The sequence below is a fragment of the Sinohyriopsis cumingii genome, chromosome 4, assembly GCF_028554795.1.
Source record: "Sinohyriopsis cumingii isolate HCF-2022 chromosome 4, ASM2855479v2, whole genome shotgun sequence".
Classification (NCBI taxonomy): domain Eukaryota; kingdom Metazoa; phylum Mollusca; class Bivalvia; order Unionida; family Unionidae; genus Sinohyriopsis; species Sinohyriopsis cumingii.
The window spans coordinates 64458962-64476231 of record NC_142964.1 but is presented as its reverse complement, the minus strand read 5'-3'; the positions used below and the strand labels follow the sequence as shown (position 1 = coordinate 64476231).

General features: G+C 35.2%; 1 protein-coding gene across 1 annotated transcript in view; it reads right to left on the bottom strand.

Annotated features, from left to right (window-relative positions):
• The window catches only part of LOC149801336 (ras GTPase-activating-like protein IQGAP1), a 275437-nt gene that overhangs the window by 82272 nt on the left and 175895 nt on the right, over window positions 1-17270 (bottom strand). Inside the window, exons 14-16 of the mRNA XM_089955390.1 lie at window positions 9695-9734; window positions 4798-4961; window positions 1032-1113 (exon numbers count right to left, since the gene is read on the bottom strand). Of these exons, the coding sequence (XP_089811516.1) occupies window positions 1032-1113; window positions 4798-4961; window positions 9695-9734 (286 nt within the window). The remainder of the gene's footprint in view (window positions 1-1031; window positions 1114-4797; window positions 4962-9694; window positions 9735-17270) is intronic.

Genomic DNA, 17270 nt, shown 5'->3' with positions numbered 1-17270 from the left:
AAATCCAACAAACAGATACACCCACCAAATTCTATTATAGTTGCATCCAGCTGCAAGTCACTATAGGCAATAACTCTGATAAAAGTCAAGATTTCTCAATGTACATGTCTTTAGACAATAATCATAGTGATGCTGCAAGACACTTAGCTTTCAATAGGTTTCAAAACTGCAGAGATACATATGGGTTCCATTACTGAGACTTCTACACAAGTTTGTTTTTACATAATTTGGGTTTTACTATCATTCTTATGCTTCAATGTCATGGTGAAGGGTAACTTCAACAAAACACAACAAAAATCCTTGAAATTATGAAAAAATGAATTAGAAATGATTTACCCATGTACATGAGAGATGAAGCAGAACTATATACTGTGGGTGCAATCGATTCAATGATTGCAAAAGCAGGACAAGTAGACCAGACATTAAGTCTGTGCATGTTTACGATTCATTCATGTATCTGCAAGTTTACATATGTCACAATTTACATATCTCAGGGACTTACTGTATTATATACAGAGCTTCATAGTGATCCAATGAAAGTGGAGACAAGCTGCATTTAAAAGATTCTTTCATGAGAAATCAAAAAGTCAAAATGGGCTAGAAACACAAAGATCTCAGGAGAACTGTGATATGTCATTTGCACATTTCTAAAGTTTTACATCATTCCACTGAAACATGTGAGTCAGTTTGCAGTGACAAGATTCTGTCATAAACTACATGAAGCAACAAAAAGGGACAAACTTGATAAAAAAATTGCAGGAGGATAGTGATTTGTCACAATGCACATCTTCAGATGATAATCATATTATGTACGAAGTTTCACAGCCATTCGTCAAAATCTGCTCAGAAGATCCAGTTATACACTATATTCAGCTTCAAGTCCATCAGGGCAATAACTCTTGCAAAAATTATTAGTTTTTGAAATTTCACTTGTTCCAACAGATCTTTGTGGGTTTAACTGATAAATTTTATATTTTACTAAATTGGACATTTATATATATTAGATTGATATTTATTCTCATTTTACTTACGCTCATGTTCCTCATGAACTTGCTGATTGACTTCATCGACCAGGGAACAGATCTCATGATGGGTCAGCAGATCACAGGTTTCCTGGAAAGAAAGAGATTTTCAGGTTCACAAAAAGTGTTAAATGAGTATGAATGTCTTACCACAGTAACCGTGAAACTGACCTAACTGCAAGCCAGTAAGTATGCTTGTATATATAGGGTTTAATGGCACACCAGCACAATCTTGGCTATATAAAGCCAATTAAACTTTAAGTTCAAAAAGAAGCTCAAGTGGGCATGAGTATCCCAGACCTGCCACCTTGGGTGGAATGAAAATCAGGATGCCAAAAAGAGAAAAAAAAAAAGGATTAGTGTTCCTGATCATATGTATTATGCTATTTATGTAACATGAAAAAACTTACGCTACAGTCGTAACATGAAAATCATTTTTCCCTTTTCATCTTTTATGCTAATATTTACTGTTAATTAACACTAAATATCAGCATAAAAGATGAAAATGTAAACAAGATAGACTGTCACAATAAGACTAGTGTATTCCTTGTAGAATTGCTACATCACTTTTGTTCTCTATGAAGGAGGTGTAGCCATCATGAATCAAAATAATTTTTGGAGGCATTTTTAAAAATCAGAAGAATCAAGAGTAAGTCAAGATAAGTGGCAGGCCTGGATTATGCAACTGGCTGACATCTGCCCAATCCAAAGGGCTGAGAAAACTGGGCCAGCAGGATGTTTTATTCCAATGCTGTTGATTGCATAAGTTATGAAAACTGTTTTAAGACTTTTCCTTTTAAAAATCTTCATCCATATTTGATGGTACATTGGAATCATATGTTTAAAAGGTTTTGATGCCAGTATGCTTTCTGTTTAAGCTGGTCAACTTCTGAAGAGTAGATGTTTCCCTTAATTCTTCTTTCATTTAGTAATGATGGATTTATTTGATCATGAATTGGCATCATCTGTATAAAATTGAAATATCCTTGAACTAGGATACCGTCAAATTATGAACTTATTGAGATAAAATCATTTAAAGCTTTATTGATATTTAATAATGGTACCAAGTTGGCCATATCAGATAGCAGATCAGCACCAACTGTAAACAGTGAAGTCTTTCTATCAAATTTAGTTCAGTGGCTTTCAGTTTAAAGGTTTTCTACTTTTCAAAATGGCAACTACATTTGATGGTGGGTCAGTATCATTCATTTTGACTTGAAATTTCTTCTGGACAACATGCTATCATCAAAGTTGGTCAAATTTTGAGAGAAGCCAAAAATGTGTTCAAGGGATAATAAGGCTGGAGCTTGTATGGAGTCCAGATTGGGAGCCACCCCCCACACCCCCAGTGGAAACAGTTCTCCTTTTCTTCATCTTGGTGTAGAAGATCTCTGCTTAAAAAATATATTAATGATCAAGTTGATGTAGTCATCTGTCTTTGGCAATTCTTTTTTGTAGCTCTCTCTCTTTTCATAGAATGTGAAAATTTGGTAAATAGTATTTTCAGCTTACTTTAACATGACAACAACATCAATAACTTCTGATAGTATATTTGTGTGATGCTGAGACAGTGTGTACTCAATTGTACAGCCCTCTACTTTAATCCTTATTCACTGTTTGTACCTTCCTTATCTCTATTATTCTCATTGCTTTAATTTTACATCTTCTTTTTCAAATGTGGTTTAAAATTCACTTTGCATCTATCAGTCAGTGACTGCCTAATATATACTACCTCCTCTCTCTCTCAACTTGCTGTGACTTCATCCTGCAGTTTATCATTTGTTTAAATACCCATGTTGATATTTGATTACACACATATAGCTAAAACATCATCAACATAAACTGGACCGTACTACTGATGTCTGCTTCAAACAGACATGTCTGTGAAGAGAAAAAAGTTTAACCAAAGGCAAGCTTATGAAAAAGAACCATATTTTACCAAACAATTAAACCACACGGGCATGAGAACTGACTTTGCTGAAAATTCCTGGAAAGTTAGCTGTGGGTTTGGTGACTGTTTGGCCCCAAATCATTTTATGATCAAAAAGGGCATGTGATTTTCACTACTCCTAAAATACAACTCCTAAGTCTTTGAATAGTAACAATAAGCTTGACATATCCTTAAGTTTCTATCTTTCTTCACATTGTTACTGTTGTATTCATTTTAGAAACAAAGGCAGTGGAGTATCTGGGACATCAAGCAACATTTAAATACACTGTATGAAACTTTCAATGAAATACAAATTATTGTCAGCTGCCTGCAATGCAGGATAAACCAGTTCATTTCCCAATGAGAAAGTAATATTTTTTTCCTTATTTTGTAAATATTCATGTTTACTTTTAATGCAACTTGAGGACAACTTTACTTTGCAATGAACTTGAACTACCTTTAAGTTGACCTGTAATCTGGAAATATTTATTGTTGACAACTAGAAACATCTCTTTTTAAATCTGAATATAGAACTTCATGACACAAAAAGGATAAAAATATATTTATGTCATTTTAAATTTAATAAATAATTTATGGACTGGTTCATCAATCAGATTTACATCATTTTAAATTTAATGAGTAATTCATGGATAGGTCCATCATGACTTCTTCAATCATTCCAACATGATGCTTCCTTGACAACCAGCAACTGAAAAATGCAATTGAGTAAAATCCTTTATAAAAAAAAATAATTATTTTCCAAACTAATCCCATCCATAATTTTTTTTGTTTTTTTGGTTATATTTCTATTTCATATTTCTTCAGCTTATTTATTACAAGTTTTTTTTTATATTACTACTGATTTATATAACCTATGGTTTTTTAATGTGTGTGCATGTGTGATTAGGATTTTTTAACGTAGCTTTAACAATTTTTAGTCATATCGCTATGATGTCTGCAGTGTGGCAGTTTATAGTGATGTCTAGCACTGGGGCATCATGTTACAGACATGTAGCATGAGGTGCCACCTAGTCACATTATCCTGACACCAGGTCGACCAGTCCTAACACTAACATCTTAATGCTGAGCAACAAGTGAGGCAGCTGTTAGTACCATTTTTGTAAGTCTTTGGTATGACTCAGATGGGAATGGAACCCACGACCTTCCGCACCCAAGGCAGATGCTCTAACCACTAGGCCACTGGAGCGGGTTTTTTTTCAATGAATGCATCTTGTGTTCTAAGATTATGTTTATAAGTATGTTGGGTTTTTTTTAGTTGTCAAAAAATCTGCATTAGTGAGAACTCTTTGTACTCCAAAACCTACAGTTCTCAATAGTTCTCTATGGGGAAATTTCCTTGCTTTCACAGGCAAACTGTTATTCTTTCTATCAGGTTTCATCAAATTCTACTCACTGGTTTTGGAAAAGTCATTTAAATGTTTTTCTAATTTTAGAAATTGGGTCCATATTTACAGTGGATTGGCATCATCCGAACAAATTTAGAAAGAGCTTAGTATGAGGATGTCTGATTTCACATTTGGTCAAATTCCGTTGAGAAGCCATTGAAATGTTGTTTTTTTTCTACTAATGGCAGCATGTCTGATGACAAGTCAGAATCACAGGAACAATCTTGAAAGAGCTTCAAGCTGGCAAGACCTCTTTTAAATTCTGTTCAACCATTTTGGAGAAGCTATAAACAACAACTGTGAATCAACAAATGACGACACATGACAGACGAAGGACCATATCATGACTCCATGTGGCCCGGTCAGCTAAACAATTCTAGATATTTTGCAAACAATTTAATACTGTTTATTTTTACATGAAGAAAAACACAATTCATACCCCCATTTTCTTATGTTTGGCTGCAGCAAGGCATTTATGATATCTGTCTTCATGATGGTCATCGACGTTAGGAATACAGGCATCGGGATCATTAAGTGCAGACAGTGTCCCATGAGTACTACCCGTATCCACAGCTTTATTGATGCTTGCTATAGCTGACAAAACTGCAAAAGGAAACAGCAATGATCAAACAATAAACATTTCTCTATTTTGTCTAACAAGCAACTGCAAGAATGAAATTTAAATATCACCTAATCCTAAAGTATTGTATTTACTCTCTTACAAGTCGAATCCAACTGAATAATGCCCTGGCAGATCTGGGTCTGTGCAGTTTGTTAAAAGTAATCATTAGAACAAACAATATAGACCCTGGTATGTAGGCACATTATGCTATGGTAGATCAGGATCTTTACTTTTGTGTTTGACTTGACTTATATGTGAGTTTAAACTGTACTGCTTAGGACTGGGTATATGAGGTATTGATGATTTCTATTCAAGCATGTCTACCTGTAAGTGCTTCCTTAATCTGAGTTCAATTTACCAATGATATGGGAACAGTTTGGTATACAAATTTAAATCTACGACGACTGTTATTATTCTATTTTCAAACTCTGTTAGAATTTTTAACACTATATAAAATTTCTTGACACCAAGAATGCTTCTTAACCTGAACTGGGTAGTGGGAAGGGGTGGGTTTGAACACAAACTATGGAACTTTCACCCAATCCAGCTGATTGAAAAGAAGAACACCAGACCATGAAAAGGTAACAGTAACCAGACTCCCTCTGCCCATCCTAGCCTACTTAATCTTTCTCCTGGCTGAAAAAAAACACAGACTAGCCGATCTCAAGATTCTTACTTCTATATTTTCGTCACCTTTAATTAACCTAATCAACTTCTACTCATGAATTAGCAAAAGGAGAGAGCCAAAAATAATTTAACTTTCAATACATACTACATTAAGAGTGAAACAATACTTATCTTTCTATCCCAAAACCATAACAATTTTAGGATTGTGGTACATCGGTTCCATTACCATAAATATTTACACAACAAGCACATGTGACAAAAGGAAATAACACCCTTACCAATCTCATTTAGACTCAAAAAGCACATGTGACGTAAAGAAATACCCTTACCATTATCACTTAGACTCAACAAGCACATGTGACAAAAGGAAATAACACCCTTGCCAAACAAGATCAGTGCTCAGAGAAATATGTTTTTAGACACAGGCCTTGGGCTCATGACTTAAATAAACTCACAAGCCCTGACTGAAATCCACAAGCCCAGACTCCAATTTCTACATGCCCAAAATTTCCCCATTTTTAATATTGTCATATAACGTTGCAATAGGTACAATTCAAATATAAATTCAATAGGGTTCAAAGGGGTTTGAAGGTAATGCAAGTGTCATTAATGTTCATCACTACACTCAACAAAGACTGGCTGGTCCTGGTGTTCAAACTTCTCTGCTGGATTCTCTGAGTGAATCCTGGTCAGAACCAAATTGACGTATGGCGATGTGTTCCTTGCAGTAAGTGCAAAGAATTAAAAGCCCCACCCCCACCAACTTTATTTTCGCTTGTGTGCTTCACAGTGTAAAACTTCATCAACCAAGAATTCTGAAATTATTTTTGTTGGGCTTTACTGATAGCTAATTGTTTCCTAAATCGGCTTAAAAAATGAATTACACTTGAACAATATTCCGACAAAGGAAATGATCATGCTTTGCATTCTTTATATGCAGTAAAATTCGACTTAAAAAAAACCCACTGCCACTGTTCACAATCTCAGAAATATTATACATATGGCTTAAACATTCCCATTCAAGGCAATGATATATAATAACCTTTGTTCTTGCACATGTATCTAGGATCTTGCTGATAACCTATAATGGGTTATTCCACTTTCTGATCCTACCTATGCAAATTAGCACAATGGGCCCACCCACTGCAGCCTTCAAACACATCTCTCTAGCTATTGTCAGTCAGTTAAGTAATATGTAAAACAGTTGTTAATACCTGACCTCTTTGTCTTTAACTCCTGCTACTTAAACTGCCCATGGGAGTCTTACGTCAGCTCCAATCATGACTCTTTATCGTTTATACATGCTACATGTAACGGGAATATAGTGAAAGTGGTATTGTTTTTTCCTTTTCTTTTAACACATTAACCCCTGCAGGTTTTTGTCGTTTTCACCTGTAATTCAAGTAGGAAACACATATTGAAAGCTATTTCTGAATAGATCCAAAAACACCAAATCCCAGGTGATCTTTCAATAACATACATCTAGTTGTGTTAGCTATTATCATTGGCTATTTGGCTCACACATGAGCAGAAGGGTAGAAGTTCTTCTTTTTGTTGCTAAATACGCCATTATTTTTGTATCGAGACCACTCTTTATTCCAAATGGAAATCTTATCCTACTTTTTGCAAAGGTTCATCTGTCTGTCTGCAGTTCATACCGGTTTGCCTTAGATCTGAGACCAAAAAGTCAAGAATCCAGACATAAAATCGGATTCTGACCACGGGCAAATTTTGGGTAGAAAAATATCTGGTCCAAAAAATGAGGTTTTTCCCTCTGTATTTTGTAGTCCAACTAGAAATTCCAGATTATTTGGTATCATTGTTGAGCTACATCTGTCTACCTTTCTATAATACCACCCACTTTAGTGTATCATGCATGACCATGACACTACAGAGCTCGGCAGTAGGCTACTACCTCCTGCCATGTTAACTCGTTGCTAGGGGTTAATGTGTTAAAGATTACTGAAAATTGTGTTTTCTCGAAACACAATCATGTCAGAGGGTTTGGGAGTACACAATCATATTTTTTAGCATGACACGCAAGCTTCAATTTCAGATCTCAATTTCACGTTGGACAGTGGTGATCTCATTTAGATTCCAGTGATTTATGGCAGGTATGTAAACATCTTGAAAATACATTTACACATTTCATCAGTATGATCAAAGTTTCCTCAGTTAAATTAAAATTTTTTTTTGATAAGCCCAACAGATTCAGCATGAAATATCAATATATACTGCTTTATTGGTCCAGCCATAATGTTGCTACTGTGTCTGTTCATTTGAGAAGTTTATCTTTCTAATTTTAGAATAAGTTATTCTGATTAGTTTTATTGTTAAACTATTCAATCACAAGAATGGACAATTGTGTTTTTTTTTTAAAAATATAATCATGCTCTCTGTAGGAAGCACAGGTCTTTTAAAGGTAAAATATAATAAATCTTGATGAGGATGATAATAATAATAATAATAATAATACTTTATCTAGTAAAGGAAACATTTTACTATATAATAAACACTAATCTCCCCCGTGGCACACTATTACCCGATTTACAGCACTGTTAATATGGATACCAACGGCTAACCACACCCCCCCCCCATACACATCAGTAACATGGGATGTTCATTTCTTTTTTCCCCAATCATTTTTCCATGTGGATAGAGTATCATGTTAAATTGACACGAGACATCAGGTAATGGTATGTTCTCTTAAAACTGTCCATTGAAGGGACTTACTTTAAAGTGGAGGGTTTCCCAGCACAACAACCCTGAACAAAGCAATTCTACTCTGTATACCGGTTGTTAAGTTTTTTTGTGTGGTTATTGTAGGGTAAAATAAGACAAAGAACACTGCTGAATTTAAGACTCATTGAGTGATCTTCACATAGCTAAAACACAGCACATGTGTAACTATGGTAAATGTCTTGACTTTGAAAAGTTTTATTCATTAAATTTTCCATTCAATATAAAACCACATGAATTGGTACGAGTTTCTAAGTTGATTTACATGCGATGGGGTGTCAAAAGGTACCAAAAGAACTAACCTAGATATCCTTCTCTCAAATTTTAGTATCTTATCAAAACAGAGTTTTGAAGAATCATTTCCATACATCAGTGCAATATGTGGTTGAAGCACCATTCCATACAATGGCACAATATGTGACTGAAGCACCATTCCATACAATGGCGCAATATCTGGCTAAAGCACCATTTCATAAAATGGCAGTGCTGGCGGAAATTTCACAATTTTTCCTGACTTTCATCAATATTTGCAAAATTAACGACTTTTCACGGTCGGAATTTTTTAAAATCATTTCTCCTGACTTTTTCCCCGATAGGGTGGGAACCCTGTATAAGCACACATTCAAAGTTTGATCATAACCAGATCTGAGATATGACTTTCAGAGTGGTAAAAAGACTAACCAATCTAATTTGAGTGTGTGTGTGATTAGGAATTTTTAACATAGCTTTAACAATTTTTCAGTCATATCTCTACGATGTCTGCAGTGTGGCAGTTTATAGTGATGTCTAGCACTGGGACATCATGCCATAGACATGTAGCATGATCTCCCACCCAGTCACATTATCCTAACACTAACCTCTTGATGCTGATGTCAAGCGAGGCAGCTGTTAGTACCATTTTTTAAGTCTTTGGTATGACTTGGCCAGGGATCGAACCCACAACCTCCCACATCCAAGGCAGACACTCTTAGCACTAGGTCACCAGAGCAGTCAACCAATCTAATGCAAGATCACCTCATTGATATGCATAAATGTCACTGATTACTGAACTTGTCCAAGATTTTGATAATAAACACCCACAATCCAAGTCAAATTGACATCCAAGAAAGATTAACTCCAAACTAGTAACAGCTAATGGATGGACACAGGATGGATACATGACTATACCACTGGTTAGCTCGCTTGGCCTCAAAGACTGGTGAGCAAAAAATAATAGTGGCTGAAGTATGGATCCTTGAAGGATCCCATATATAAATGGCCAATATATTTTAAACTACATAAAAACCACATTTGAGAAATTGATAAATATGACATTTATGGATTTTATATGTATCCTTTATTAACTTACCCTTTACTGCTGCAAAAATCTCATCGTAATCAAGATCATCCTGTTGAAAGAAAAAAAGAACTGTTATAGTATGAAGGGGATAAACATTTGTTGGCAAAATTCAAGTAAAATTCAATGTTAATTAAAAAAATAATCAAGTACACCATCAATTTTCCTTAAGATGACTTAATGGAAGAATAATACCTTCAACTGCAAGAATTCCAGGGGCCTTTATTCCTTAAACTTTTCATCTCTAAGATCTATAAATTTCATTGGAACACAGCTCATATCACAATACAATCAGACTTATCTTCATACAAGTCCCTTGCCTTGGCTCTCAAATTTTAATGACACAGGTGTATCCTAAGTTTCAAATCTGATTTCGGAAGTTTGAGCTCGAGTTTCATGCTAAAGTTTTGAGAATTTGGGACTTGATCAATCAAGAAAGAACTTAAGTTACCAACTTATATGCCATAATTGTACCAGACTGGCTGTTTGTTTTGACTAATGTGTAAAGACAGTCATGATAGGAAATGTGAGAGAGTTCACACATAAGCTGAAATCTTCCTCATTTCTGACATGACAAGATTAAATAGAGGAATTGCAAGAAATCTGCTCATACGATAAGCCCGCCTCTCCAGCAACATACCCCAAACCCCTTGATGAAGACAAGTCATAGTAACCAAAAAGTAAAACAATGGCTGGTCAGCATGCATATATGCCAGTGATGATCTTAGTATGTATTCAGTTTCACACCAACCAACTAAAATTGTAAAAAAGTATATTCATGCACAACATTTTGCCATTTGTCATATTATACTCAAAAAGGGCATTAACTCTTTGAAAAATCATTGGAGCAGTAAGTTTTGTTGATATGTTTATTTCTTCATTATGACCATAATAAATACCAAATGTCATTGTGTTTCAGTTTCAAATGAATCTATAACAAGAGGGAATCAGAGTAACTTGCTCACATAAATATAAACTGTTAATTCTCAGGCCTGCTACCCTGAGAATTAGTTTATATTTATGGAATGTTGTGGGATTGGGCATGTTGAATTGGCTACAGGACACACGGTACTAATTATACGGAAGAACTGTGAACCAGTCTAGAAATGGGTGAAGAAATAATAGAGTATTTACAGGTTTGGTGGTCCATAATTGGTTAATAATGAAAATTAAAATTTTAGGAAAAATATCTTTCGAGAGCTTATCCTATATGTAATGTAAAAAAAATATTGACAAATTTCTACTGATGCAATTTTAGCATTTTTTCAGGCTTGACTCAGGAGTACTCAATACTGAAAGTAACACCTGATTCATTTGGTGCAGAATCAATAACACGTGTTTCATGTACATGTATGTAAACAAATTGCCGCGGGTCATATGGTGTTCTCCACATATAAGCTTGCACCAAGGTTAGATGTGCACGAAAAATTATAGGTGTCATTATCAGCACCCATAAATTTTAAGTTATTGAATTTTGAATATGATAGTGTTTCCATATGTTTACCATTGGAGTGGAATTAGTACCGTGAGTCCTATATGCGACCTATACCATAATAGGAGTTTGTTGTTTCCATGGTTACCACGTGCATACAGGGTATCAATTTGGTGGTTTTTACATATGACAATCATAATGGAGTCTTTTCATCATGGTTTGAATGTGGTTTTGGAGAAAAATTCTATACAAAAGACAGATGGGGATGGTTTTATACACTGGAGAGTGGAAGTAGATAGCTCAGGCCATAGGGAAAAGAGCACAGTATGGCCTGATGGCAGAATTTCATATGATGGTACCCATAGATTGGCCTATATGGTTAAATACCATTTAACACATGCAACAATTCCCCAAAAGGGGGTGGGGGTGGGGGAGATTTTATATGTAAGCCACTTATGTCACAATCACTTATGTATCAGTACTGATCATTTAACTTTAGAGACACACTCAGCAGATCAAAGCAGAGAACATTGTAAAAATAAGGACTGTGCACAAAACTGCACATGCTGCATTGCCTCAGCCTGTAAATTGAATTATTATATGTCGAGTCACATTGAATATCTATTATACCGGTCTTATTTCTTATCCTAGAATTAAACTCCTTGACACCTATTCTATGTTCAGCATGTTTCTCATATTGGTACCATTAATACTGGTCGCCATGTATAGCCTATCGTGCTGAAAAATGGCGTTAAACCCCACAACAACAACAACATATTGGTACATTACATTTTTGGGTAAACAGTATTGGAACTTTTCTGCATTCCTTTTGTCGAGGGGGCAGGGAGGGATATTTTCACTTAAAATAATAGTTTTCAACCCTTCATTCCAAATATAACTCTGCAAAAGTCCTATCTGTATTGCATTCTTTACACAGGCAGTTTTTCTTCCCCAACCTCTCTTCATACAGTTGAAACATTCTTGATGTATAACTGCATGGTGAACATACTGCTCTCTCCCACCAAACCAGATCTCTTTTTTCTTCATGTACCAAGTCCCATGATAGAAAACCTTCATACTCAGGGTGTTTTGCAACTTGTGGTCTCAGAACACATTATTCCAAATCTCAGCATTTGATTACTGTGTGCACTAAGCGATATGTGTTTTGTTCACCATATATGTTGTTGTGAATAAATGAAAACAAGCTTCATGTCAGAAATATGGTTTCATATTTGAAACAAAAGCTATTTATAAAACCTACATTGCTCTGTTCTTACCATCAAGTAATAGTAAGGAATCATTTAGCTGTAAATTAGAGCTTGCTATTTGGTTTGCCAAATCAAGGTGTATTACCTCCCCTTTGACTGTAATTGAGTGATTGCAATGTTTGCTTTGTTTCTCTTTTGTTCAATAATGTATGCATTTTTTCAGCTTTGTATTAAAAAGTAAGTAATTTAACACTGCTTATAGTGGAAAGCAGCCACAGTAATGATTTTTAGACTTTTTCTTAACTTTTTATGAGCTTTGGGTAAATGTAGGTATATGTTTATGTATTAGACAACTTCAATATGCAATTCAATTCTATTACTTAAATTTAACAAGTAGTGTATTCAGTGACAATTTTTATCAGTGTCTGCATATTGCATAGAGACATGAACTTGTCTTGGCATGTCAAAGTTTTTCACACATTTCTCCACCTCCAGCATACTTAACAGCTTGAGTCATAACAGTTTGTGCATACACTTTCTGTCTCCAACATCAATGTCAGCATTATAGGAACTTTGGATAGCTTTTTCAAATTTGTCTCTTGATGTCCTTATGTAACATACCTCATGTTGATGTGTTATTTGGGTTGATACACATTCCCCCCCACCCCCTTTGTTGTGGGGAACATTACCAGGCTTGAAGAAATTACTCTATTCTTTGCTTATTCACCCCTCCCCATAGTTTTATACTAAAAAGTAGCACTATGTTATTTAATTATTCAGTATAATACAGCTTAAGGAACTCTTCCTTGGCTTTTATACCTTTTTATTAACATTTGGGGGTCATGAATCACATGTGATGATAGTTTAAATAAGTTTGGAATATCAGCATCTCTTGATGCTTCATGGGTGTGCGTATTTGTTTTAGTCACAAAAGGGCAATGGCCTCGTATCATTTTGACCTGTCATGTGGCACACTTATTTGTTTTGTTTGATTGATGTGAATAGGGATGCACTGTATGTTATTTCTGTGAGAGTCAGCAAGAAAATAAATGCAATTTTGAAATTTAAAACATTTAAAACTTGTCTTATAGCCAGTGAGAGATGAAAATACAATGCGTCATGTAATTTGATACCCTGTGATGTCATACTTGCTGATGTCAGCATGCTTGTGTTTCTTTTGTGTAGCATGCATGCCATAGAAAGATAACATGAAGATACAAAGGCAGAAAACAATTATTTTAATAACAAGAATAAGCCATTAATAAGTACAATACAACACAGCAACATGTAATGCGGATGCAATTTAACTACAGATATTGATATCACATAAAATGCTATTGCACTATTATCCATGCACAAGCATGGCCAATTCTTTCTTACAATTATGCTCTAATATCAAGGAGTAAAATACAACTTTTTCAAAAAAAATTAAATCTGGTTATAGGACACACGGTACTAATTATACGGAAGAACTGTGAACCAGTCTAGAAATGGGTGAAGAAATAATAGAGTATTTACAGGTTTGGTGGTCCATAATTGGTTAATAATGAAAATTAAAATTTTAGGAAAAATATCTTTCGAGAGCTTATCCTATATGTAATGTAAAAAAAATATTGACAAATTTCTACTGATGCAATTTTAGCATTTTTTCAGGCTTGACTCAGGAGTACTCAATACTGAAAGTAGCACCTGATTCATTTGGTGCAGAATCAATAACACGTGTTTCATGCACATGTATGTAAACAAATTGCCGCGGGTCATATGGTGTTCTCCACATATAAGCTTGCACCAAGGTTAGATGTGCACGAAAAATTATAGGTGTCATTATCAGCACCCATAAATTTTAAGTTAATGAATTTTGAATATGATAGTGTTTCCATATGTTTACCGTTGGAGTGGAATTAGTACCGTGAGTCCTACATACACCCTCCTGCACATCATGTCACAAATAGTGGAAGCAACCTCTTTGCCTTGGAATGCTTTAAAAAAAAAAATCTAGCTAAGGTCTTTAACATTTTTTAAATGGTTCCTTGCAGTGTATTACTTTTTTTAATTGTATGCCTTTTTTTTGGGGGGGGGGGTGAGGGAAGAAGACACCGGAACTTTCTTGTCATTATGAAACTTAGATGTCTGATCATGTGCCATTAAACCCTGTACATACACACGTATCTGCATATATACTTATTTCCTTCATACAATCCAACCCATATGTTGAAGACGATTGTGAAGTCAAGAAAAGCTCATGACTCTTACGAACATAATGCAGGTATAATGATGGGTCAACATTCATATCTCCTGATTATGATCATAACAAATACCTGGTTTCACAGCATTCAAAAAAATCTAGCATAAACAATGCATCCAGCTGTGAAGTGAAAAAGGGCAACAACTGCTTTTAAAACAGATTACTGGAACACAAAGATTTGTTGGTTGGTCTTTATGGGTTTAATGCCAATTTTCAGCACATGATAGACTATAACGTAGGCCATTGTAACTGTTGGATAAACAACACAGGAAAATACTCTGGAAGAACCACCAGCTCGCTAGCAAGCTTTCGCATATACCCATGTTGGCCATGCCTATGACTCAAGCCCATGTGGACAGAGGTTAGGTATCGGTGATCTATAAGGCAAGCGCCTTAGACCATATGGCCACTTGGAGCCATCCAAATACTTTTCTTCAATATGTGCATCTATAGATAACATGGTAGTTCCACTAATTAAGATTACATTATAACTGAGACTATTAAAAACAGTGCTGACATTTGAAAACCACTGATAAATATAGAATGTGTTGACACTGAAGCCAACAAGCTACTAGCGACACTATTGATATAATAGGCAGGGAAACTTTGAGTGGGGTGACAACACCAGGGCAAGATTTTTATCAGAGAAGACCAGTAAATATAAATCACAATTGCCCTACAAATGTGAAAATATTGTGGACTTGAGAAAATTGTGTATATTTCAGAAAATATATGCACTCCTGAAAAATTAAAGGACATTTCACTTACAAAGGAATGCATATACTTAACACATTCACACATGCTTGGAAATAACTAAAACATTGCTTTTTAAATATTTATAAAAAAAATTTACTCCATAAGTTGAATATGGCCTAAATATGTTTCACAACATTCCATTTGGCCACTGTGTTGGCATATGTGACACATCTCAAACACGTTAGCAAAGGATCATAAATATTTAGACAAAACTGTATGAATTCACAAGATTCTGTATTACACTGCATTCTGCTGCAAGACAAAAAGGGCAATAACTGTAAGAAAATCTGTGGGGTAAGGTGATTCATCTATATGTGCTAGACAAAAAGGGCAAAAACTTAAAGAAAACCTGTGGGGTAAGGTGATTCATCTATATGTGCATATCCTGGAGATGACCATAGTATTTATAGAGTTTCACTGCAATCCATCAAGAACTGGGAGATTAGCAGCACAAATAAGATGGTGTAATATCATACATTAAGCTAGGAGACAAAAAAAGAGCAATAACTATGACAAAAATTGCAAAATCAAAGTGATTTGTTGCTATGTGTATCATCAGCTAATGATTCTAATTTTTACCAACTTTCACGGTAATTTATCCAAAACTGCAGGACTAGTTGCGTTCATGAGAATCCAAAACAAAAGGGTGAATAATTCTAAAATATATGCCAGGAGAGATTGTCAATTTGCACATCATCAGGTAATGATCACAGTATTTATCAGGATTTATGGCAATCATAAAAATCAGCTGAGCTTTTAGCATTAACAAGATTGCAATACTCTGCATTTAGGTACAAGCTAAAATGGATATGTACTGATAAGAGCAGAAAGAAAGTGATTTGTCAATATGAACATCTTAAAGTGATCATTACATTTATCAAATTTCATGGTAATGCATCAAACACCACATTGCTTGTTGTAATAACAAGACTTTTATGCAATTCATCAAACACCACAGGACTAATAGTGCTGATAAGACTGTTATGCAATGCATCAAACACCACATTGCTAGTTTTAATAACAAGATTGTGTTATGCAATTCATGAAACACCACTGGACTAGTAGTCTAGTGCTAACAAGACTGCTATGCAATGCATCAAATGTGTTATGCAATTCATGAAACACCACTGGACTAGTAGTCTAGTGCTAACAAGACTGCTATGCAATGCATCAAACACTGCAGGGCTAGTAGTGCTAACAAGATTGTGTTATGCAATGCATCAAACACCACAGGACTAGTAGTGCTAACTAGACTGTGCTAGGCAATGCATCAAACAATGCGGGGCTAGTTGAGTTAATAAGACTGTTATGCAATGCATCAAACACTGCAGGGCTAGTAGTGCTAACAAGATTGTGCTGGGCATTGTATCAAACACTGCAGAGCTAGTAGTGCTAACAAGATTGTGCTAGGCATTGCATCAAACACTGCAGGGTTAGTAGTGCTAACAAGATTGTGCTAGGCAATGCATCAAACACTGCGGGGCTAGTTGAGTTAACAAGACTGTGTTATGTAATGCATCAATACTGCAGGACTAGTAGTGCTAACAAGATTGTGCTAAGCAATGCATCAAACACTGCGGGGCTAGTTGAGTTAACAAGACTGTGTTATGCAATGCATGAAACACTGCAGGGCTAGTAGTACTAACAAGATTGTGCTAGGCAATGCATCAAACACTGCAGGGCTAGTTGAGTTAACAAGACTTTGTTATGCAATGCATCAAACACTCCTGAGCTAGTAGTACTAAGACTGTTATGCAATGCATTAAGCTAAAAAAAAACAGCAAAAAGAAATAACTAGCAAAAATCACCGAACAAAATGATTTTTCATATCAAAATCTTTTAATGATGACCATACTTATTACCAAGTTTCATAGTAATGCATCAAAAAACCAGTTGTGCTGACAAGATTGTGCAGGATGGAAGGACAGACTTAAGGATGAACACTAT